At 39.9% G+C, this 25,890-nt stretch overlaps 1 protein-coding gene across 3 annotated transcripts in view; it reads left to right on the top strand.

Annotated features, from left to right (window-relative positions):
• Ubc4 (ubiquitin conjugating enzyme 4) overlaps nt 1-25,890 on the top strand; it is a 41,498-nt gene that overhangs the window by 8,206 nt on the left and 7,402 nt on the right. For all 3 annotated transcript variants that reach the window (XM_070083260.1, XM_070083259.1, XM_070083257.1), the window contains exons 2-3: nt 15,937-16,089; nt 20,687-20,769. In XM_070083260.1, coding sequence (XP_069939361.1) covers nt 15,937-16,089; nt 20,687-20,769 — 236 coding nt within the window. The remainder of the gene's footprint in view (nt 1-15,936; nt 16,090-20,686; nt 20,770-25,890) is intronic.

Below are 25,890 nucleotides of genomic sequence, written 5' to 3' on the forward strand. Positions count from 1 at the left end.
GGACTTGGGGGTTATGGTAAGCAGCAACCTTAAACCAAGACAGCAATGCCTAAGCGTACGTAATAAGGCAAATAGATTACTGGGATTTATATCAAGAAGTGTAAGCAACAGAAGTCCAGAGATCATACTGCAGCTTTATACATCATTAGTAAGGCCTCACCTATATTATGCAGCTCAGTTCTGGTCTCCATATTACAGAATGGACATAAATTCGTTAGAAAACATTCAGCGTAGGATGACCAAATTAATACATAGCATTAGAAATCTTCCTTATGAAGAAAGATTGAAGACTCTTAAGTTACATTCACTTGTTAGGCGAAGAATGAGGGGAGACCTGATCGAAGTGTATAAGTGGAAGATAGGTATTAATAAAGGGGATATTAATATGGTCTTGAGGATATCTCTCCAAGAGAGAACCCGCAGTAATGGATTTAAATTAGATAAGTTTAGGTTAGAAAGGCCATAGGAAAGTATTGGTTTGGAAATAGGGTAGTTGATGAGTGGAACAGTCTACCTTGTTGGGTTATTGAGGCTAGGACTTTGGGTAGTTTCAAATTTAGGTTGGATAAGTACATGAGTGGGAGGGGTTGGATTTGAGTGGGACTTGCACATCAGAGCTTATTTCTTGGGTAGCATTGAAAATTGGGTTGGGCAAATGTTTTGTTAGTGGGATGAATTGTAAAGGACCTGCCTAGTATGGACCAACAGGCCTGCTGCAGTGTTCCTTCTTTCTTATGTTCTTAAATTACCCAAGGTGGGAGAATTGGACCAGCCTTGCACAGGCCAGTAGGCTTGCTGCAGTGTTCCTTCTTTCTTTGGTGTGGAGCATCAGTCATCTCTACATAACTCCACCTGTTGTGCATTCCTTGACTGATGGTGAAATTGTTGAAATGGTGTTAAATACAAATAAGCATGTGATAAATGGTTTTGAAACTGACAGCTTGAAGAATTGAGACACTTGTGTAACATATGGGAATCTTTATTGAAGAAACGTATCGCCACACAGTGGCTTCATCAGTCCAATACAAAGCAGGAAGGCATAAGGAGAGGAGTTTCAGGTAATCAGTCCCTCAGCCTGGAATCGATGTCTTCAGTCCCTCACTCAATAAGAGTATTTGTCATACGGTAAAAATGGTGTTCTATGACTATCCTGCAAAATCCGCATCCGTATCCGAATCTGAGAGGATGTCAAGATGTGACATCCGCATCCAAATTGTACTGTAAGCAGATATCCGCATTCGCATCTGCATCTGCAAAATAAGTAAGACATCCAAATACACATCCGCATCTGCCATATCTAAATTTTCACATCCGATACATCCCTAATCTAATACGGCCGATATGTGAGGCAATGGCCGAAATACAGCAAAATTTCTGCCAAAAAACTGGCCTAAGTACAAATTGGCCAATAAACGCAGGGGCTGACAGACGAGGTGCCACTGTATCAGAAATCTTCCCTATGAGGATAGACTGAGGACCCTGAATCTGCACTCTTTAGAACAGCATGGAATTAGGAAGTAGGTTGGTAGACAGCAACCACCCAGGGAAGTACTACCGTCCTGCCAGATGACTGTGAAACAGAAACCTGTAACTGTTTTGCATGATGGTAGGATTGCTGGTTTCTTTTTCTGTCTCATAAACACGCTAGATAACAGGGATATATTGCTACTCCTACTTACACTTTGGTCACACTTCACAGACATGCACATGCATATAGTATATATACATACATCTAGGTTTTTCTCCTTTTTCTAAATAGCTCTTGTTCTTCTTTATTTCTTCTGTTGTCCATGGGGAAGTGGAAAAGAATCTTTCTTCCGTAAGCCATGCGTGTCGTATGAGGCGACTAAAGTGCCGGGAGCGATGGGCTAGTAGCCCCTTCTCCTGTAGACATTTACTAAAACAAGAGAAGAAGAAAAACTTTATAAAACTGGGATGCTTGAATGTGCGTGGATGTAGTGCGGATGACAAGAAACAGATGATTGCTGATGTTATGAATGAAAAGAAGTTGGATGTCCTGGCCCTAAGCGAAACAAAGCTGAAGGGGGTAGGGAAGTTTCGGTGGGGGGAAATAAATGGGATTAAATCTGGAGTATCTGAGAGAGTTAGAGTTAAGGAAGGGGTAGCAGTAATGTTGAAGGATCGGTTATGGAAGGAGAAAAGAGAATATGAATGTGTAAATTCAAGAATTATGTGGATTAAAGTAAAGGTTGGATGCGAAAAGTGGGTCATAATAAGCGTGTATGCACCTGGAGAAGAGAGGAATGTAGAGGAGAGAGAGAGATTTTGGGAGATATTAAGTGAATCTATAGGAACCTTTGAACCAAGTGAGAGAGTAATTGTGGTAGGGGACCTGAATGCTAAAGTAGGAGAAACTTTTAGAGAGGGTGTGGTAGGTAAGTTTGGGGTGCCAGGTGTAAATGATAATGGGAGCCCTTTGATTGAACTTTGTATAGAAAGGGGTTTAGTTATAGGTAATACATATTTTAAGAAAAAGAGGATAAATAAGTATACAAGATATGATGTAGGGCAAAATGACAGTAGTTTGTTGGATTATGTATTTGTAGATAAAAGACTGTTGAGTAGACTTCAGGATGTACATGTTTATAGAGGGGCCACAGATATATCAGATCACTTTTTAGTTGTAGCTACACTGAGAGTAAAAGGTAGATGGGATACAAGGAGAATAGAAGCATCAGGGAAGAGAGAGGTGAAGGTTTATAAACCAAAAGAGGAGGCAGTTAGGGCAAGATATAAACAGCTATTGGAGGATAGATGGGCTAATGAGAGCATAGGTAATGGGGTCGAAGAGGTATGGGGTAGGTTTAAAAATGTAGTGTTAGAGTGTTCAGCAGAAGTTTGTGGTTACAGGAAAGTGGGTGCGGAAGGGAAGAGGAGCGATTGGTGGAATGATGATGTAAAGAGAGTAGTAAGGGAGAAAAAGTTAGCATATGAGAAGTTTTTACAAAGTAGAAGTGATGCAAGGAGGGAAGAGTATATGGAGAAAAAGAGAGGTTAAGAGAGTGGTGAAGCAATGTAAAAAGAGAGCAAATGAGAGTGGGTGAGATGTTATCCACAAATTTTGTTGAAAATAATAAAAAGTTTTGGAGTGAGATTAACAAGTTAAGGAAGCCTAGAGAACAAATGGATTTGTCAGTTAAAAATAGGAGAGGAGAGTTATTAAATAGAGAGTTAGAGGTATTGGGAAGATGGAGGGAATATTTTGAGGAATTGTTAAATGTTGATGAACATAGGGAAGCTGTGATTTCATGTATAGGGCAAGGAGGAGTAACATCTTGTAGGAGTGAGGAAGAGCCAGTTGTGAGTGTGGGGAAAGTTCATGAGGCAGTAGGTAAAATGAAAGGGGGTAAGGCAGCTGGGATTGATAGGATAAAGATAGAAATGTTAAAAGCAGGTGGGGATATAGTTTTGGAGTGGTTGGTGCAATTATTTAATAAATGTATGGAAGAGGGTAAGGTACCTAGGGATTGGCAGAGAGCATGCTGGAGTTTTGAGACTCTCTGACCGCGGGTTCAATGCCGGCCGGGGTATGGTTTGGTATGCATAGTTCCTTGGTATAAAGGCAAAGGGGACAAAAGAGAGTGCAAAAATTATAGGGGGATAAGTCTGTTGAGTATATCTGGTAAAGTGTATGGTAGAGTTATTATTGAAAGAATTAAGAGTAAGACGGAGAATAGGAGAGCATGAACATTAAAATGGTATAAAATACCGACAGATTGTTAGGTAAGACACATATGCAACAGTTAGGTATCTTTATTTTGAAACGTTTCGCCTACACAGTAGGCTTCTTCAGTCGAGTACAGAAAAGTTGATAGAAGCAGAAGATACTTGAAGACGATGTAATCAGTCCATCACCCTTAAAGTTTTGAGGTGGTCAGTCCCTCAGTCTGGAGAAGAGCATTGTTCCGTTGTCTGAAACAATATGCTTCTATCAACTTTTCTGTACTCGACTGAAGAAGCCTACTGTGTAGGCGAAACGTTTCAAAATAAAGATACCTAACTGTTGCATATGTGTCTTACCTAACAATAGGAGAGCAGATGAACAAGGAGGCTTTAGGAAAGGTAGGGGGTGTGTGGACCAGGTGTTTACAGTAAAACATATAAGTGAGCAGTATTTAGATAAGGCTAAAGAGGTTTTTGTGGCATTTATGGATTTGGAAAAGGCTTATGACAGGGTGGATAGGGAAGCAATGTGGCAGATGTTGCAGGTGTATGGTGTAAGAGGTAGGTTACTGAAAGCAGTGAAGAGTTTTTACGAGGATAGTGAGGCTCAAGTTAGAGTATGTAGGAAAGAGGGAGATTATTTCCCAGTAAAAGTAGGCCTTAGACAAGGATGTGTGATGTCACCGTGGTTGTTCAACATATTTATAGATGGGGTTGTAAGAGAAGTAAATGCGAGGGTCTTGGCAAGAGGTGTTGAGTTAAAAGATAAAGAATCACACAAAGTGGGAGTAGTCACAGTTGCTCTTTGCTGATGACACTGTGCTCTTGGGTGATTCTGAAGAGAAGTTGCAGAGGTTGGTGGATGAATTTGGTAGGGTATGCAAAAGAAGAAAATTAAAAGTGAATACAGGAAAGAGTAAGGTTATGAGGATAACAAAAAGATTAGGTGATGAAAGATTGGATATCAGATTGGAGGGAGAGAGTATGGAGGAGGTGAATGTATTCAGATATTTGGGAGTGGACGTGTCAGCGGATGGGTCTATGAAAGATGAGGTGAATCATAGAATTGATGAGGGGAAAAGGGTGAGCGGTGCACTTAGGAGTCTGTGGAGACAAAGATCTTTGTCCTTGGAGGCAAAGAGGGGAATGTATGAGAGTATAGTTTTACCAATGCTCTTATATGGGTGTGAAGCATGGGTGTTGAATGTTGCAGCGAGGAGAAGGCTGGAGGCATTGGAGATGTCATGTCTGAGGGCAATGTGTGGTGTGAATATAATGCAGAGAATTCATAGTTTGGAAGTTAGGAGGAGGTGTGGGATTACCAAAACTGTTGTCCAGAGGGCTGAGGAAGGGTTGTTGAGGTGGTTCGGACATGTAGAGAGAATGGAGCGAAACAGAATGACTTCAAGAGTGTATCAGTCTGTAGTGGAAGGAAGGCGGGGTAGGGGTTGGCCAAGGAAAGGTTGGAGGGAGGGGGTAAAGGAGGTTTTGTGTGCGAGGGGCTTGGACTTTCAGCAGGCATGCGTGAGCATGTTTGATAGGAGTGAATAGAGACAAATGGTTTTTAATACTTGACATGCTGTTGGAGTGTGAGCAAAGTAGCATTTATGAAGGGATTCAGGGAAACCAGCAGGCCGGACTTGAGTCCTGGAGATGGGAAGTACAGTGCCTGCACTCTGAAGGAGGGGTGTTAATGTTGCAGTTTAAAAACTGTAGTGTAAAGCACCCTTCTGGCAAGACAGTGATGGAGTGAATGATGGTGATGGTGAAAGTTTTTCTTTTTTGGGCCACCCTGCCTTGGTGGGAATCGGCCAGTGTGTTAATAATAAAAAAAAATATTGATTGAGGTGTATAAATGGAAAACAGGAATAAATAAAGGGGATGTAAATAGCATGCTAAAGATATCTAGCCTTGACAGGACTCACAGCAATGGCTTTCAGTTGGAAAAACTCAGATTCAGGAAGGATATAGGAAAGCACTGGTTCGTTAAGAGTTGTGGATGAGTGGAACAAACTCCCGAGTGCTGTCATAGAAGTTAAGATGGTGTGTAGTTAAAAATAGGTTAAATAAGTACATGAGTGGGTGTGGGTGGGTGTGAGTTGGACCTGACTAGCTTGTGTTGCTATGACAGATGTCGTGCTCCTCCTTTAAGTGAATGTGACCTGACCTGACTAGGTTCGGGCATTGGCTTAAGCCGGTAGGAAAATTGGACCTGCCTCACATGGGCCAGTAGGCCTGCTGCAGTGTTCCTTCTTTCTTATGTTCTTATGTCTTTTGCTTTCATAGAGAGTGATTTTCATGTGCAAGCTTGGTACTAATCCCTCTAGGATTTTCCAAGTGTATATTATCATGTATCTCTCCCACCTGCATTCTAGGGAGTACAGGTTGAGGAACTTCAAGCATTCCCAGTAATTTAGGTGTTTTGTCGAAGTTACGTGTGCCGTGAAGGTTCTCTGTACATTTTCTAGGTCAGGAATTTCACCTGCCCTGAAAGGTGCTGTTAGTGTGCAGCAGTATTCCAGCTAGATAGAACAAGCTATTTGAAGAGTGTCATCATGGACTTGGCATCCCTAGTTTTGAAGGTTCTCATTATCCATCCTGTCATTTTTCTAGCAGATGCGATTGATACACTGTAATGGTCTTTGAAGGCGGGATCCTCTGACATGATCACTCCCAGGTCTTTTACATTAGTTTTTCGCTCTATTGTGTGGTTGGAATTTGTTTTATAATCCAATATAGTTTTAATTTCCTCACATTTTCCATATCAGAGTAATTGAAATTTCATTGAACTTCATATTGTTTTCTGCGGCCCATTTAAAGATTTGGTTGATGTCCACCCGGATTCTTGCAGTGTCTTCAATGGAGGACACTGTCATGAAAATTTGGGTGTCATCTGCAAAGGAAGACATGGTGCTGTGGCTTACATCCCTGTCTATGTAAGACATGAAGATGAGGAGCAGGTTGGGAGCGAGTACTGTGCCTTGTGGAACACAGCTTTTCACTGTAGCCACCTCAGACTTTACTTTGTTTACTACTACTCTTTGTGTTCCATTTGTTAGGAAATTATACATCCATCTACCAACTTTTCCTGTTATTCCTTTATCACACATTTTGTGCGCTATTACACCATGGTCACACTTGTCAAAGGCTTTTGCAAAGTTTGCATTTTGTTCGTCTTCTAGAGCATCCAGGACCTTGCCATAGTGATCCAGTAGTTGGGACAGACAGGAGCAACCTGCTCTAAATCCTTGTTACTTCGGGTTGTGTAACTGATGAGTATCTAGATGGGTGGTGATCTTGCTTCTTAGAACCCTTTCAAAGATTTTTATTATATGAAATGTTTACAATAATTTAATAATAAACAAACAAACAAAATTAAATATATTTTTTTCGTTAAGTTCAGAATGATTTTTGCGAAATTATTGCATACACAAATTTTCGCTTGCCTTATTCAGCAAGAAGAGCATTGCTATTTAAGTCAAAATCACAGGTTTTACCTATTTGGCAGAACATATATAATCAGTTGGTGGTAAATTTGACATGAATGCTTACCATTGAAAATTTTATGAGCCAGTTCCCTCACCTGTGACTTGCCTAATTGAATTGTTGAAAAGGTATAGACTGAAGTGTTAAGGTGCAGCACTTAAGCTTTTGAAATATTGAGATAAAATTTCTGTTGAGTTCTTTGCCATGATTCTTTTAAATATCCTGTGAGGAAGACATCTCTAAGATTTAGTAAGTTTCCTTTGCGCTTTTACTCTTGTATATTTATCAGGATTCTAGATTAAATTAAGAATGTAAGAGTTAGCTGGCTTATTAAAGCAAATTTAATATTTTAGCTTAATGCAATATTACTTTTAATATGAAAAGAACTTTAGAGGAAAAATATTTATCATATGAATGTGACCATCACTTACTCAAGAGGATCTGGTAGTAACTTTGTGACTGTAGTATTGTAAAAGTCTTTTATTTTTTATTATTCATATGTTTTAATGTAGGTACATAGAAGCACAGATGTAAACTCTCGTACCTTTTCAGGGGAATCTCTTGATGTTGGTAAGGGGCCTTTGATCCAAGGAATTGGACCTGTCCTTTCTCTGTATGATTCATACCTAATTACCTCCCATACCCAGATTCTGTATGACCCCAGCAGGTGTAACGGTTTCCCATAATAATAATGCTAAAAGGTTCTTAATCTAAGAAAATGAAGTTACCCTTTCCTTCCTGGGATCTAACCTGATTCCTTTCCTATGCATGCAATAATAATAATAATAATAATAATAATAATCTTGATCAATGATCAACATTTCAGAATTATACTGTAAAAAAAAATAAAAATATGGATTATTAACTTGGAGGTAAGTACCCCTAGGGTACCCCAGTAAAGTCAGGATGTCATAACTATCTGTCTTGTTTCCATTGGGGTTCTTTAATTCTCTTCCCCAGAATGCAGCCTACACCAGTTGCCAAACACCTAGGTACCTGCTTACTAATAAGTGAAAGGGGCAGCAGGTTTAAGGAAACGTGCCCAACATTTCCACTCGTGCCAGGGATCGAATCCCATTTCCTCAGTGCACAAGGTGAGGCAGCAGCCAGCTGAGCTCATAGTACAGTGGACCCCTGGTTATCGGCCAACTAGGTGATCTGCCGTTTTTTCGGCGCCTGGTTATCAGCCGTTAATTCAGTGATCGGCCATTTGGGACGTGTCAGTCTGCCGGCTGGGGCCGCTTGCACGTCAGTTTGCCTGTCTCTCTCGGTGGCTGAGGAAGCTTCTGCTCATACATCCAGACATTTTGCTTATTTCTCATTGTAGCTTGTGTTATTTTTGCATTGCAACTGTGAAGTAAATAACCATGGCTCCAAAGAAAGTTCCTGTGGTAAAGAAAGTGAGAAACACCATTTAATTTAAGCGTGAAGCGATCGAAAAGTTTGAGAGTGGTACGAGGGTGCTGGAACTTGCCAGGATGTACAGCAAGAATAAATCAACAATTACGTACATCCATCCTGGCAAAGAAAGAACAAATCAAGGATGCTAATGTTGCAAAAGGAGTAACTTTTCTAACTAAACAAAGGCCACCAGTAATGGGAGAAATGGAAAAGTTACTATTATTGTGGATTAAGGAAAAAGATTTAGTGGGAGGCAGTGTTGTGGAGTCGATTATTTTTGAGAAGGCAAGGCAGTTGCACGAGGATCTTGCAAAGAAAATTCCTGGAACAAGTGCTGCAGTTTGTGAAGTTAGGGCCAGCAAAGGATGGTTTGATAGATTTAAGAAGCATAGTGGCATACACAGTGTTGTAAGGCATGGTGAGGCTGCAAGTTCTGATAAATGTGCAGCTGAAAAGTATGTTCATGAATTCCAGGACTATGTAAAGGCTGAAGGATTCGAACCCTGACAGGTGTTCATTTGTGACGAAACAGGCCTGTTTTGGAAGAAAATGCCAAACAGAACCTACATTACCCAGGAGGAAGAGGCACTGCCAGGACACAAGCCTATGAAAGATAGGCTTATTCTTTTGTTGTGTGGTAATGCTAGTGGGGATTTCAAAGTGAAGCCTTTACTCATCATGTATCACTCAGAAAATCCCAGTGTTCAAGAAAAACAATGTCATGAAGAATGGATTGTGTGTGATGTGGAAAGCTAATCATAAGGGAGGGGTCACAAGGCAAATTTTCAGAGTGGATTAATTATGTGTTTGGCCCAAGTGTGAAAAAATACCTCCTGGAAAAGAAATTGCCACTCCAGTGCCTCCTGGTACTGGACAATGCTCCTGCACATCCTCCAGACTTGGAAGACCAAATGTTTAGGGACTTCAATTTTATTAAAGTGAAGTTCTTGCCTCCTAACACCACTCCTCTTCTCCAGCCCATGGACCAGCAGGTCATTTCTAACTTCAAAAAACTCTACACCAAAGCATTGTTTCAAAAGTGCTTTGAAGTGACCTTGGACACTCAGTTGACCCTAATTGGGTTCTGGAGGAATCGCTTCACTATCCTCCATTGCATAAGTCTTATAGGTAAGGCTTAGGCGGGAGTGACTTCCAGGACTTTGAACTCTGCTTGGAGAAAACTGTGGCCAGATTGTGTCCAAGAGAGGGGTTTTGAAGGGTTTGAGGCTGACCCTGTGGACTCTATTGTGGCACTGGGAAAGTCCCTGGGGTTGGAGGTGAGTGGCAAGGATGTGGAAGAGTTGAAGGACCACAGGGAAGAGCTAACCACTGAAGAACTGCAAGAGCTTCAACTTGAACAGCAACATACTGCAGCTGAGGAACTTGCTTCAGAGGAGGAGGAAGAGGGAGTGAAGGAGGTGCCTTCTTCATTGATTAAACACATTTGTGCAAATTGGAATGATGTGCAAAGTTTTGTCAAAATACCACCCTGGCAAAGCTGAAACAATCCATATCTGCAAACCCTGTCCCACTTCAGGGAAATCTTAGAGATGCCAGAAACAGAGCACTCTGGAGAGTTATTTTGCGAGACAGGGGTCCAGTGACTCTCAAGCTGGTCCTAGTGGTATTAAAAGACAAAGAAGGGAAGTAACCCCAGAGAAGGCTTTGCTACCTAAAGTCTTCGTAGAGGGGGATTCCCCTTCCAAACACTAACCCCTCCCTCTTTCCTCCTCCCTATCTTCCAGAAGCCAGCATTAGCCTTCAGTAAAGGTATGTAATATTTATATAATTGTTAAAAAAAATTATTTTTGTGAATATTTTTGTTTGGAATGGATTAATTTTAGTTACATTAATTCTTATGGGAAATATTATTTCGGTTTTCAGCCGACCTTCTGGAACAGATTACTGCCGATAACCGAGGGTCCACTGTATAATATTTCTTGGAAAGGTGGTAAAAAAAGGAAGATCATGCTGTTAATGACAACTATACTGTTGATACAATATGGTTTGCACTAGATGATTAATTCTCATAGAAAAATAGCATTCTGCTGTGAATTATTTCTACTGAATGATTAGCCATCAGGCTAGGAATAGGGTCACTGTTAATTGCTCATAATACAGATAAGTTGGAGATGTACTGGTATTCCATACGTGTAGATAACATAAGAACATAAGAAAGGAGGAACACTGCAGCAGGCCTGTTAGCCCATACTAGGCAGGTCCTTCACAATCCATCCCACTAACAAAACATTTGCCCAACCCAATTTTCAATGCCACTCAAATCCAACCCCCTCTCACTCTTGTATTTATCCAACCTAAATTTGAAACTACCCAAGGTTTTAGCCTCAATAACCCAACTAGGAAGACTGTTCCACTCATCAAGTACCCTATTTCCAAACCAGTACTTTCCTATATCCTTTCTAAATCTAAACTTGTCTAATTTGAATCCATTATTTCAGGTTCTCTCCTGGAGAGATATCCTCAAGACCTTATTAATATCCCCTTTATTAATACCCATCTTCCACTTGTACACTACGATCATGTCTCCCCTTATTCTTTGTCTTACAAGTGAATGCAGTTTAAGGGACTTCAATCTCTTCATACGGAAGATTTCTAATGCAATGAATTAATTTTGTCATTCGTCGCTGAATGTTTTCTAACAAATTTATATCCATTCTGTAAAATGGAGACCAGAACTGAGCTGCATAATCTAGGTGAGACCTTACTAATGATGGAAATGTAAAGGACCCCAATGGAAATAAGTCACTGTCTGACTTTTTTGGGTTATCCTAGGTTCTCTACACATATGCTGCTTTGTATGATAATTCTATGTAACTGTATTTGTGTATACCTGAATAAACTTACTTACCTACCTACTTAGCTGAAGTATAACTGCTGGACTTCTGTTGCTTACACTTCTTGATATAAATCCCAGCAATCTGTTTGCCTTATTATGCACGCTTAGGTACTGCTGTCTTGGTTTAAGGTTGCTGCTTACCATAACCCCCAAATCCTTTTTGCATTCTATATGGCTAAGTCCAACATTATTAAGTTGGTAGGTGCTAGGGTTATGAACATTTCCGAGCTTTAGAACTTTACATTTATCTACACTGAACTGCATCTGCCACTTTTCTCACCGCAAATTGAGTTTGTCTAAATTCTTCTGAAGTTCCGAGACATCAACGTCTGAATCGATTATCCTACCTATCTTCGTGTCATCAGCAAATTTGCTTGTGTCACTAGTAATTCCCTCTTCAAGGTCATTTATATATATTATAAACAACAATGGGCCTAAAACTGATCCCTGCAGAATGCCACTTGTTACAGATCCCCACTCAGATTTAACCCCATTTACGCGCACTGCTTTCTATTAGTGAGCCATGACTTGATCCATGACAGCATTTTTTCCCCAATGCCATGAGCAGCCACTTTCTTCAACAGTCTCTGATGTGGTACTCTATCAAAAGCCTTACTAAAATCTAAATAAACGATATTGAATTCTTTATCCTGATCAACGGCCTCAAAAGCTTTGCTGAAGAAGGTTAATAAATTAGTTAGGCAGGAACAGCCCCTGATGAATCCATGTCGAGTATCATTGATCAAATTGTGCCTATCGAGATGGCTTCTTATATTATCAGCTATAATTGACTCTAGTAATTTGCCTACAATTGAGGTTAGGTTTATTGGGTGGTAATTTGATGGTAACGACTTGTCCCCTGCTTTAAAAATAGGAATTACATTAGCCATCTTCCATATATCAGGCACTACACCTGTTTGAAGAGATAAATTAAAAATATTAGCTAAAGGTTCACAGATCTCCATTTTGCATTCCTTAAGAACCCTTGAAAAAGCTCATCAGGACCAGGCGATTTATTTTACTTCAAACGGTCTATCTGTTTGATAATCATTTCACTAGTGACTGTGATATTACATAATTTATCTTCAGGCCCACTAAAAAACCTAATTATTGGGATATTATTAGTGTCCTCCTGAGTAAAAACTGAGAGAAAATAATTATTAAAAATAGAGCACATTTCATTCTCTTTGTCAGTAAGAACTCCATAGTTATTTTTAAGGGGACCTATCTTATCAGTAACTTTTGTTCTATACACCTGGAAAAAACTTTTAGGGTTAGATTTCAAATCCCTAGCAACTTTAATTTCATAGTCCTGTTTAGTTTTTCTTTTCCCCTTTTTAACATCCCTCTTAATGTCAATATACTGATTCATAAGAAGACCCTCACTTCTTTTGATAGGCCTATAAATGCCTTTCTTCTGCCCTAAAAGATACTTGAGCCTATTCATCCATTTTGGGTCATTTCTATTCGACCTAATTTCTTTATATGGGATAAATGTGCTTTGGGCAGCATGTATAGTGTTCAGAAAACTCTCATATTGATAGCTCTCTTCGTTACCCCAGTCCACAGATGACAAGTGTTCTCTAAGCCCATTGTAATCTGCTAAGTGAAAATCTGGGACCATTACTGAGTTATCCCTACTATCATACTTCCATTCAATGCTGAAGGTAATTGATTTATGATCACTTGTGCCGAGTTCCTCTGTAATTTCTAAATCATTAACTAGGGTTTCCTTGTTTGCCAGAACCAAATCAAGCAGGTTATTTCCCCTTGTAGGTTCTGTCACAAACTGCTTCAAAAAACAATCGTTAGATTCTAAATTCCCGGTCAAGAAATTCCACTCAATCTGACTAAAGTTGAAGTCCCCTAGAAATACTACGTTATCGTGCCTTGTGGCCTTAACAGTTTCCTCCCATAGTAGTCTCCCTTGGTCCCCATCTAAGTTTGGGGGACAGTATATCACACCTAAAATAAATTTTTCATGCCGATCTGAAAATTCTATCCAGAGAGAGACTGTATGTGTTATTTCAGATTTTATACCTGTTTTTATGCGACAGTTCAAGTGATCTCGGACATATAGTGCTACCCCACCCCCCTTCCCGATACTTCTGTCTACTTGGAACAATTTAAAACCCCGTATGTGACGTTCAGCAGGCATGTCCCGATTTTTCGTATTGAACCACGTCTTGGTTAAGGCAAATACATCAGTGTTACCTGCACTAGCAACTAATCCCAACTCGTCCATTTTATTCCTAGCACTTCGACTATTTGTGTAATATATATTTAGGGACCCTCCTTTCTTTTCACCCTTCCTGCTCCTTTCTTTTCTTCCACTATACCTATTACTGTCCTCGTTACCTGGAGAGAGTTCCGGGGGTAACGCCCCGGCGGCCCGGTCTGTGACCAGGCCTCATTTTCCATTTCTAAACCCATACCTCTAACTAGTCCTAGTTTAAAGTCCTAACAACACCTTTGACTGAGCTAGCAAGAAAACCCAAACCTGCCCTGGATAAGTGAACCCCATCCCTGGCATACATGTCATTTTGGCCATAGAAGTGGTCCCAGTTGTCGATGAATGGTACTGCATTATCCTTAGTGTTTGTCCAGCCAACAATTAATACCAGTTGCTATAACCATTTATTTCCAACACCCCTTCTTAGCAAAATGCCACATATAATAGGGTGCCCCCTTCTTCCTAATTATGTCTGTTGCTGTCCTGTACCTTCTAACTAAATCCTCACTTATACGCTTGCCTACATCATTGCCTCCAGCACTGAGGTAGGTAACAGGATTGACCCCATTACCATTTATGATGTTGTCAAGCCGGCTAACAATATCCTCCATCCCAGCCCCCAGGAAAGCAAACCCTCTGTCTTCTACTCCTATCCTTCAAGCAGAAGACCCTATCCATGTACCTAACCTGGCTATCCCCAACAACAACAACAACAACAATGTTTTTACCTTCCTTTGTGTCGTTCGTCGTAACGTTCCCAGTAATCAACTCGCATTTGTTGGGTAGCACGGAGAATGCATTAGATGTTTCCACAACAGTCTCTTTCTTCTTCATTGTTTCTACCTTTCCATTCGTCTTCTTGATCATTAACTTCATTCCATGCTGTCCAGTCACTGTCCAGGTTCCCTTCTTGACCTGAGGACTCGCAACAGGAGGACTACTACGAATCCTCTTGTTTTCCTCAGTCAATCGCCGTATCTCTATCTTCGCTATCCTCAGTTCCTCCTTAAGCTGCTGGTAAAGTTGCTTGATGGAGGCCATCTTGGTTCAGTCCACAGAAAGCACACAAGACACGTCTTCACAGAGTTAAGTACAGGTCACCACTAGTTGTATTTAAATGCTCTAGTTTAGTTTTGATGTGTGTGTGTGTGTGTGTGTGTGTGTGTGTGTGTGTGTGTGTGTGTGTACTCGCCTAATTGTACTCGCGTAATTGTGGTTGCAGGGGTCGAGACTCAGCTCCTGGCCCCGCCTCTTCACCGACCGCTACAAGGTCCTCTCTCCCCCTGCTCCATGAGCTTTATCATACCTCATCTTAAAACTATGTATAGTTCCTTCCTCCACTACATCGCTTGCCAGACTGTTCCACTTCCTAACTACTCTATGACTGAAGAAATACTTCCTAACATCCCTTTGACTCATCTGAGTCTTCAGCTTCCAATTGTGACCCCTTGTTTCTGTGTCTCATCTCTGGAACATCCTGTCACTCTCCACCTTGTCTATTCCACGCAGTATTTTGTATGTCGTTATCATGTCTCCCCTGACCCTCCTGTCCTCCAGTGTTGTCAGACCGATTTCCCTTAACTAGCCTTGTTGCAAACCTTTGCACTTTCTCTAATTTCTTGACGTGTTTGACCAGGTGTGGGTTCCAAACTGGTGCTGCGTACTCTAGTATGGGCCTGACGTACAGTGTATAAAGTCTTGAACGATTCCTTACTGAGGTACCGGAATGCTATTCTCAGGTTTGCCAAGCGCCCATTTGCCGCAGCAGTTATCTGGTTAATGTGTGCTTCTGGCGATGTACTTGGTATTATACTCACTTACTCACTCCTAGGTCTTACTCCTTGAGTGAGGTTTGCAGCCTTCGGCCTCTGTCTGCGGTCTTTGCCCTCCTCCGATCTTCATGACTTTGCATTTAGCGGGGTTGAATTCTAGGAGCCAGTTTCTGGACCACACATCCAGCTTGTCCAGGTCTCTTTGTAGACCTGTCTGGTCTGCCTCTGATTTAATTCTCCTCATTAACTTCACGTCATCTGCAAACAGGGACACTTCTGTGTGTGTGTTAGTTACCATTTTGTCCTAGGCACATGCCGATTAGACACTAGGCCTGTTGTATATGAGTACGTGTGTGTGTGTGTGTGTGTGTGTGTGTGTGTGTGTGTGTGTGTGTGTATTGTATAAACATTTTGTAGCTCAAGTACAGTATTCATGCACTATATATCCTGAAGTGATATTTATTTAGTTGGGGAAAAACATAAACACAACGTGCTTTTTTCAGGCTCAAAAATGTGCTATCAATGTAGAGCTGGTTGGTGATGACTATCGAGAACTGAGAGGAGAGATAGCTGGCCCTCCTGACACACCATACGAGGGAGCGACCTTTCACCTTGAAATAAAAGTACCAGAAACATACCCTTTTAATCCTCCTAAGGTAATTTATTTATTTAAGCATACAGGCACATAAAAAATTATTAAATAAAAAACGTGATTTAAATCACACTTTACTTTCAGTCCATTAACCTTAACCCTCACACACCACTGCTCACAGCACTATATGTCTCGTGTGGTTTAGTGCCTAGTTTTTAATATACAGTGGAACCTCGGCTTACGAATGCCCCACCATGCAAATTTTTGAGGATACGAACAGTCACTCGATCGATTTTTTGCTTCTGGATATGTACGAAATTTCAGGATGCAAACTTCCCCCTCAGGGGAGGTTCCTTGGTGAGGGGCTCTTGATCAAGGGAATTCAGTCTGTGCTCCACTTCCCTAAATTAATAATAATAATACATACATACTAATAATAATACGCTGCAGCAGGCCTGTTGGCCCATACTAGGCAGGTCCTTCACAATCCATCCTACTAACAGAATATTTGCCCAACTCAGTTTTCAATGCTACCCAAGCAATAAGCTTTGATAATTCTATTTACTCCTGTGCAGGTCCCACTCGCATCCAACCCCTCTCACTCGTGTAATTATCCAACACAAATTTGAAACTACCCAAGGTTTCAGCCTCAGTAACCATACTAGGCAGATTGTTCCACTCGTCAACATAACATAAGAAAGGAGGAACACTGCAGCAGACCTGTTGGCCCATACTTGGCAGGTCCTTCACAAATCCAGCCTACTAACAGAAACGCTACCCAAGCAATAAGCTTTAATAATCCTATTTACTCACGTGCAAGTCCCACTCAAATCCAACCCCTCTCACTCGTGTATTTATCCAACCTAAATTTGAAACTACCCAAGGCTTTAGCTTCGATAGAACCTTGGGTAGCTTTGAAACGAGATTGGACAAATATATGGGTGGGAGGGGATGGGTATGATTGGTGTCGTGGGTATATAATAACATTAGAAAGGAGGAAAACTGCAATAGGCCTGTTTGCCTGTACTAAGCAGGTCCTTCACAGATCCAACCCACTAACAAATAAACGTACCCAAGCAATAAGCTTTGACAATTCTGTTTACTCATCTTGACTGTGTGCTAATGGAGTTACAGGAAGCTGACATTGAAGAAATGCTGAACACTGACAGTAATGCACCTGTTGTGCATTCCTTGAGTGATGGTGAAATTAGATGAATTGTGATATATAAATAAGCTGTAGAGTTGATATTAGCATCATATTGAAGTATTTTGTCATGCCTCCTAAGAGCAGGAATTCCGCTGGAATGGATTAATGCCATTTCAATTAATTTAAATGAGGAAAATTGACTCAGCATACAAACAAATCGGGATATGAACAAGGTCATGGAAAGGATTAAATTCGTAAGCCGAGGTTCCACTGTACTATACTATAATAATAAGTTTTACACTCTCAGTTACTGCATATTAATTGATTCACAGGACAGTTTTAAACAAAATTGAAGTACTGTACAGTTGTCCCTACAAATTTGTGGGCTTGCTTTTTAGAGAGTTTTAGTCATTGAATGTTTTACTAATAACACATGAGTGATTTAGATTATCCAATTGTTTCCTGGCATTGCCCATTTTTTCAAGCTTGGTGCATGTCCCTTCAGTTGAAAACCAATAAGATTTCAGAGATATGCTTTTTGAAACAAAATGAACAGAAATCTGAAAAAAATTATGCAGACAATTTTATATGTGGTTTTTAGTTTTCCAGGACTTCTTCACAAACTTTGTTTCTAAAATGCATACATAATCACTACAAAATTAGGTGACATTTATTTCATACATTTTGAAAAACTCTGGCTATGTGAAGCATTTCGTGCAGAATAAAACTATAATATAAGCTGCTGGACATTTTATATATGCAGTGTTTAACCCTTAAACTGTCCAAATGTAGATCTGCGTTGACGTGCATAGCATTCCAACCTTTATTTTCCCCATTTGAAAGCATGTAAAAAAAAAAAAAGTAGATCTTCGTTTGGAGCCCCCCACATGTGAACGTAGATCTACGTTTGGACAGTTTAAGGGTTAAGTTATAGTGGAATTATATATAATGTCTTGAAATAAAATTAATTTATTATATATTATTTGAATGCTTAATTTAAAGTAATTAAGTTGTCTGAGGATTAGGTTGAAGTATTGACTAATATTAATCCATTCACTGCCCATTATATAGATCTATGTTATTGATGCCAGGGCCCTCATGTAGATCTTAGCTTAGAGCTCTGCTCCCTCAGATAAACTGCGAGCGGTAAATTTTGGCCCAGACATGAGAAAATGGGTTTGCGTTGCGAGTGTGTACGGTATAAAAAAAAATCCTACCTCATGTAGTGCATGATGGAAAAAGCAAAACTGACCTTTTTTGGTTTAAAATGGCAGTGTTGAGGTGTTTTCTGGGATAGTTTTTATGGTTTTATTGGCTTTTTCTTGGTATCATTTGTAGAATGGAAGATATAATACTGAAATAGAGGTGAATTTGGTTGGTTCCAGGAACAGAAGTAGCATGAAATCGACCTCAAACTAGCAGAAATGTTAGGTTTATGCCGATTTTGCTGAGGACAGACCTAGCCCCCTTTAAAACCCGTTGTCATCTGTTTTATGGGGTTTTACAAGCCTGATTCAATGACTGTTATACCGTAAACCATGACCAGTCGCTTCTGGTTATATTTTATTATCCAAGAATTAGGGTAAAAAATTAGAATTTTCTTAGCGACATACTCGTTTACCGACGACTTGGACTTACGGCGGGCTGATTTCCTCTATTCTGTTTATAACAATATACAGTACACTACTGTGTAAACATTTAAAAATATACTAGAAATGTTATAAATGGTGCAAAGGTGACACTAAAACAATACCAAAGATGGTTGAAACAAACCCACTACCATTACAGTTTGCTCCTCACTCAATGACTATTTCATTTACCGACAAGGTCTTAGGAACAAAACTCCATCATTAAGTGAGGAGAGGCTGTATATAAATTCAGAATGGTAGGATAGTGTAATACAGAAGAGCACCTGGGGATGTGATTAATTAACAGAGGAAATGTTAATTTAGTGCCTGACTTGTCTAGTGTTTATTTTGGACTCTGTTTTTAAACTGGAATTTTTTAAAAAAATTGTAAAATTGGCTAAATTTCCAATGTCTGTGCACTTTATAGGGTAGTTTTGATAGTTGAATGGCCAATTTCTTGGGCTCAGTTGATAGAACGGAGGCTATACTAGCAATGGAGTAGGCTTAAAATAGGACTCGGTGGGCAGAATAGCCCATATTTAAATTGGACCCATCAAATTTAATTTTTTTTCCTTTTTTCATAATTACCTTCAGAAGAAGATTCCCTACCATTTCAGAAGAATTTTTTTTTTAAATGTGGACACTGTGAGCACATGTTGGTGTCTGTGTGTAAGATAAAATTTTATGTATGAGAGAGCATGGTTTCTGGTTCAGTAATGTTTAGTTTAAGCAGCAGGATGATGTGGCTTAATGTATCAAAAGCTTTTCTTAAATCAGTCAAGAGATCCGCTTGATATTCATGGCTTTCTAGAGATAATTGATTGAATCAAGCATTTTTATTATTGCATCATTTGTAATTTTGCCTGGCCTGAAACTAGACTAGCAGGGGTTAAGAATATTGTTTAGTTCTATCCCAGTCACAATAGAAGCTATCTGTTGATCACCACATGTGGATATAGCCAACTGTAGGGATAATCTTAATGACCTAATCATAACTAATTAACTAAATAAACATCACTTAATTATCTTAAACCCTAACTTTACAAGAATTTGTAGGGACAACTGGACATTGCAGTTCTCCAAACACGCTTTTGGAAGAAAATGTAATTTGCACTTGAAAATGCAGTGAACAGCTACATGCATAAATGAAATTAAAAGAATGACTTGCAGGTGCAATAACATCTAGTGCTTCTCCTCCCCCCCTCTTTCCTTTTTTTTTGTAGCCTCAGGAGCAGACTGGTTTCCATCATCAGTAAATTTTTTCATCATATAATTTTTTATTATTTTCAGTGGTCGAAGTACTTGATTTAACCACTGTTTATGAAGACAAAATTTTTTCTCCTCATTTTTTTCGTCATTTTCAGCTGTGGCCTCTTATTTCTGCTGCAGGTACTGTACTAAGGCGGTCTTTTTATCTACTTTCACATCCTGTTTTTGACCTTGTATGTTTTACTTAGCTATGTTTTTTAGATCCCAAAAGCATTGTGCAAATGTTTTGAAGTAATCTCCTTTGATTTAATCAACATTTAACTGTCCACTAGCTCCTTTGTACACTCTTGACGAGGTTTTTCTGTTACTTTCGACAACTTGATCTAAACTCCTTTCTGATCATTTTCCTCTTAATTTACTCATATGCTTTCTGTCCAGAAGCAAAATCTTGCTTTAGTAGACTGGCTCATTCTAATGCTTCACTGTGTTTTAAAGAGTGAGATTTATTTTGTTTCCCTACTAATGAAAGAGCATGATGGTAATTTTACTCTTAATAGAATACCTTGTTATTTTAAATTTGACAATTTTGAAGTAAACTCGAGGAGCAATGGCGTTTTGTTTCCTCAAAAATGGTTGTGTGATTTAAATTACTGAATTTTTCACATTCTGTTCTACAGGTAAAATTTGTCACAAAAATCTGGCACCCCAACATTTCTTCAGTAACTGGTGCTATTTGCTTGGACATCCTGAAAGACCAGTGGTAAGACATTAGTTTCTAATTTCCCTCTTTTCAATTAATTTTTTTTACAAATCTTATACAGTGGACCCTCGGTTATTGACCGTAATCCGTTCCAGAAGCTCGGCCTAAAACCAAAATGGCCAAAAACCAAAATAATATTTCCCATAAGAATTAATGTAATTACCTGCTACACTCCCTGCATGCCTATTACACTCCCTGCATGCCTATTACACTCCCTGCATGCCTATTACACTCCCTGCATGCCTATTACACTCCCTGCATGCCTGTTACACTCCCTGCATGCCTGTTACACTCCCTGCATGCCTGTTACACTCCCTGCATGCCTGCTACACTCCCTGCATGCCTGCTACACTTCACGCTTAAATTCCATTGTGTTTATCACTTCCTTTGCCACAGGAACTTTACTAGGAACTTTCTTTGGAGCCATGGTTACTTATTTTGCAGTTTCACTGCAAAAAACCCACAAAAGACAATGGAAAACAAGCGAAATGTTTGGATATATGAGCAGAAGCTTCCTCACATACCGAAAGACACAGCCAAACTGATGCGCAAGCAGTCCCAGCCGGCGGACGGATGTGTCCCAAACGGCTGATCACCGAATTAACGGCCGATAACCGGGTGCCGAAAAAACGGCTGATCACTGAGTTGGCTGATAACAGAAGCGGCCGATAACCGGGCAGTATCACACAAGGCTACTGTAAAAATTTGCACTGCAAGTTTTTATTAAAATTACTCTGATCATTTGCTTATGCCAGTAACACTTCTCTTCATGCTTACAGTCTTTCCAGTCTATTTTTCCACTATGTATATTTGTAATTTTTTTTTGAGGAAAAAGCTGAACATAGTACATTATACTGTTTTAAACTGACTCCAAATGCCATACTACCAACAATAGAGGGGGGGGAGGTAAACAGTACAGAACAAATTTTTATTAGTACGTACACCATTTTATTTGTAGAACCTTTTAAAATCGTGACCTAATAAAGTATCCTTTCAAAGATACAGTACTATGTACCCCAGTCAGCTCTTCTAGCTTTGTACCACTCTCTCATTAACACTTAACCTCACCTATGGCATTTGTGCATGGGGCTCAACCACAGCAAATCACCTTAAGCCTTTAACCCTTTCAGGGTCGGCAGGCCCTCTCCTAAACTTGTTCTCACGGTTGGAAATTTTTTGAAAAAAAAAAATTATTTTTTTCTTATGAAATGATAAAGAATGTTTTCCCGATCATAATGACACCAAAAGTATGAAATTTGGTGGAAAACTTGTGGAATTAAGCTCTCGCGAAGTTAGTGGTCTTGACGATGTTTACGCATTGGCAATTTCGCCCACTTTGAGCCCTATTTTCGGCCATTTCCGATGTACCAGTTGACAAAAATCATAACTATTTCACTTGAACTCCATTTTTTTCTATCAAATGAGTACAAGATTTAAACTATCCAATAAAGTGGTCCGAAATTGGCAATTTTGCCAATTTCACACAAATTTCAAAAGATGCCAATTTCCAAATAGGGTTCAGAATAAACAAGACAGACATTCCTGGCGCTAAAATAACATTTCCTCTGTTCATTATTCATGTCCCCAGGCCTCTGTTACATTTCTTTTGCTTTCCACTTTGAATTTTCATTCTCACAAAAAATAGAATGTTTACTGTTATGCAGACTACTACATTAGTGTAGAAATGGTATAAATAATATCAGCACACTTGTGAAAGAATATTAGGCTCACCAGTTGAAGTGTATTGGACACATGGCTTGATTTATTTACTTTCGAACTTTGGCAAAAATCGAACATTTCTGCTACTTTGAACTCAATTTCAAGGTACAGTGGACCCCCGCTTAACGATCCCCTCCCAATGCGACCAATTATGTTTTTATTATTATTATTATCACACTGGCCGATTCCCACCAAGGCAGGGTGGCCCGAAAAAGAAAAACTTTCACCATCATTCACTCCATCACTGTCTTGCCAGAAGGGTGCTTTACACTACAGTTTTTAAACTGCAACATTAACACCCCTCTTTCAGAGTGCAGGCACTGTACTTCCCATCTCCAGGACTCAAGTCCGGCCTGCCGGTTTCCCTGAACCCCTTCATAAATGTTACTTTGCTTACACTCCAACAGCACGTCAAGTATTAAAAACCATTTGTCTCCATTCACTCCTATCAAACACGCTCACGCATGCCTGCTGGAAGTCCAAGCCCCTCGCACACAAAACCTCCTTTACCCCCTCTCTCCAACCTTATGTAAGTGCATTTGTACGTGTATGTTTGGGGGTCTGAAATGGACTAATCTACTTCACAGTATTCCTTATGGGAACAAATTCAGTCAGTACTGGCACCTGAACATACTTCTGTAATGAAAAAATATCGTTAACCAGGGGTCCACTGTACGTTTCTTTGTGAAACCAATAAAAATCATCTCAATTTCTGTAATATGTCTTCCATTCAACAAAATGAGACCAGGAAAACTAGAATACAACCATAAATAGCATACGAAAATACACTGCAAAGTCACTGTTTTAAACCAAAAACACGGTCGGAGTTTTTTTTTCTTATTAAGCACTGTGTGCTGCAGGATTTTTTTATACTGCGCACACTGACCACATAAACCCATTCTTTCATATGTAGGCCTACCAGCTTTCTCTCGCTAGATTTGAAGGCGCTAGAATTTATGCATACTAATACAGCACCAACCCTGCCGTGCAAGTCGTACTAGTACAGCACCAACCCTGAAAGGGTTAATAACCCAACAAAAAACTGCAGTGCGATTGATTACTAACTCCTGCATTAGACAACATACTCCACCTCTTTTCAAGAGTCTTAACTTGTTAAATATACAAAACATCCACACTTATTATTGTGCCTACTACATACACAGAACAATATACTCTAATGTTAACCCTCCTCTCAAACTCCTCTTTGATAACTATAACAGAACACACAACCATAATACGAGACACAGATCACTCTTCGATATCCCCCGTGTTCATCTCTCTCTATGCAAAAATGCTATTCACGTAAAAGGCCCGAAGATCTGGAATTCATTGCCAGAACACACTAAAGGACCCCTGTCTGCAAATCGGTTTAAGGCCCTAATAAGAAATCACCTCATCACCCAAAATTAACCAGACAAACAGTACCTAATCACACCCAGTTTCTCAAAAGCTACTCATATTGTGCTGATGAATGCTCAACCACTTACTACTTCGAAATTAGGATGTTCGTTTTTTCATTGTTTTAAATAGTAGTAGTAGATTGTAATACAGTGCATCATAATGTAAATTGTTCCATTGTAATACCAAATTTCATTGTTTTAAATAGTACTAAAGTGTAGTACATCATATTGTAAATTGTTTTAAATTGTTACATTGTAATACAGTACTGTAATCTTTATTAACTATTTTTTTTTTTTAATCACACTGGCCGATTCCCACCAAGGCAGGGTGGCCCGAAAAACAAAAACTTTCACCATCATTCACTCCATCACTGTCTTGCCAGAAGGGTGCTTTACACTACAGTTTTTAAACTGCAACATTAACACCCCTCCTTCAGAGTGCAGGCACTGTACTTCCCATCTCCAGGACTCAAGTCCGGCCTGCCGGTTTCCCTGAACCCCTTCATAAATGTTACTTTACTCACACTCCAACAGCATGTCAAGTATTAAAAACCATTTGTCTCCATTCACTCCTATCGAACACGCTCACGCATGCCTGCTGGAAGTCCAAGCCCCTCGCACACAAAACCTCCTTTACCCCCTCCCTCCAACCTTTCCTAGGCCGACCCCTACCCCGCCTTCCTTCCACTACAGACTGATACACTCTTGAAGTCATTCTGTTTCGCTCCATTCTCTCTACATGTCCGAACCACCTCAACAACCCTTCCTCAGCCCTCTGGACAACAGTTTTGGTAATCCCGCACCTCCTCCTAACTTCCAAACTACGAATTCTCTGCATTGTATTCACACCACACATTGCTCTCAGACATGACATCTCCACTGCCTCCAGCCTTCTCCTCGCTGCAACATTCATCACCCATGCTTCACACCCATATAAGAGCGTTGGTAAAACTATACTCTCATACATTCCCCTCTTTGCCTCCAAGGACAAAGTTCTTTGTCTCCACAGACTCCTAAGTGCACCACTCACTCTTTTCCCCTCATCAATTCTATGATTCACCTCATCTTTCATAGACCCATCCGCTGACACGTCCACTCCCAAATATCTGAATACATGCACCTCCTCCATACTCTCTCCCTCCAATCTGATATTCAATCTTTCATCACCTAATCTTTTTGTTATCCTCATAACCTTACTCTTTCCTGTATTCACCTTTAATTTTCTTCTTTTGCACACGCTACCAAATTCATCCACCAATCTCTGCAACTTCTCTTCAGAATCTCCCAAGAGCACAGTGTCATCAGCAAAGAGCAGCTGTGACAACTCCCACTTTGTGTGTGATTCTTTATCTTTTAACTCCACTAATTCAATAGTATAATAAGTCTCTACTAGGCTTATCAAAACCATGTAGCATTACGTGATAGAATATTCAGTTCTCCTGTACTCACTGTAACTCGTCTAATGACCATTTGAACTATGTATTATTGCCTTACTATTCTTAAGTTAATGTTTAAGTTTGCCTGAAATGCTCTGCATACAAATGGGCTTTTGGCATGTACACCCAACTATTATATTCCTCTGTACAACCATGTAATTTGTCAAAAAAATCTTAAGTCTAATTATCTACTTGATTATATTGACCCTGCATCACTAAACTAGTAAAAGTATTTGAAATGAGTAAGTAGTTTGGAGTGACATCTGAACTGTTGTATCTGAGTGCATCTGCAAAGACAGTGATTGTGTAAATGATGATGAAAGTGTTTCTTGTTTGCGTCACCCTGCCTCAGTTGGAGACAGCTGACATGTTGAGAGAAAAAAAAATAGTTTTTAATCAAAATTTGAATTATGGATGTAAACTTGAGCTGCTGGCTGCGTGCAGCCAGCAGTAACAGCCTGGTTGATCAGGCCCTGATCCACCATGAGGCCTGGTCACAGACCGGGCCGCAGGGGCGTTGACCCCCAAAACTCTCTCCAGGTAATACTCCAGGTAAACATGCAGCT

Source organism: Cherax quadricarinatus, chromosome 9, assembly GCF_038502225.1.
Source record: "Cherax quadricarinatus isolate ZL_2023a chromosome 9, ASM3850222v1, whole genome shotgun sequence".
Classification (NCBI taxonomy): Eukaryota; Metazoa; Arthropoda; class Malacostraca; order Decapoda; family Parastacidae; genus Cherax; species Cherax quadricarinatus.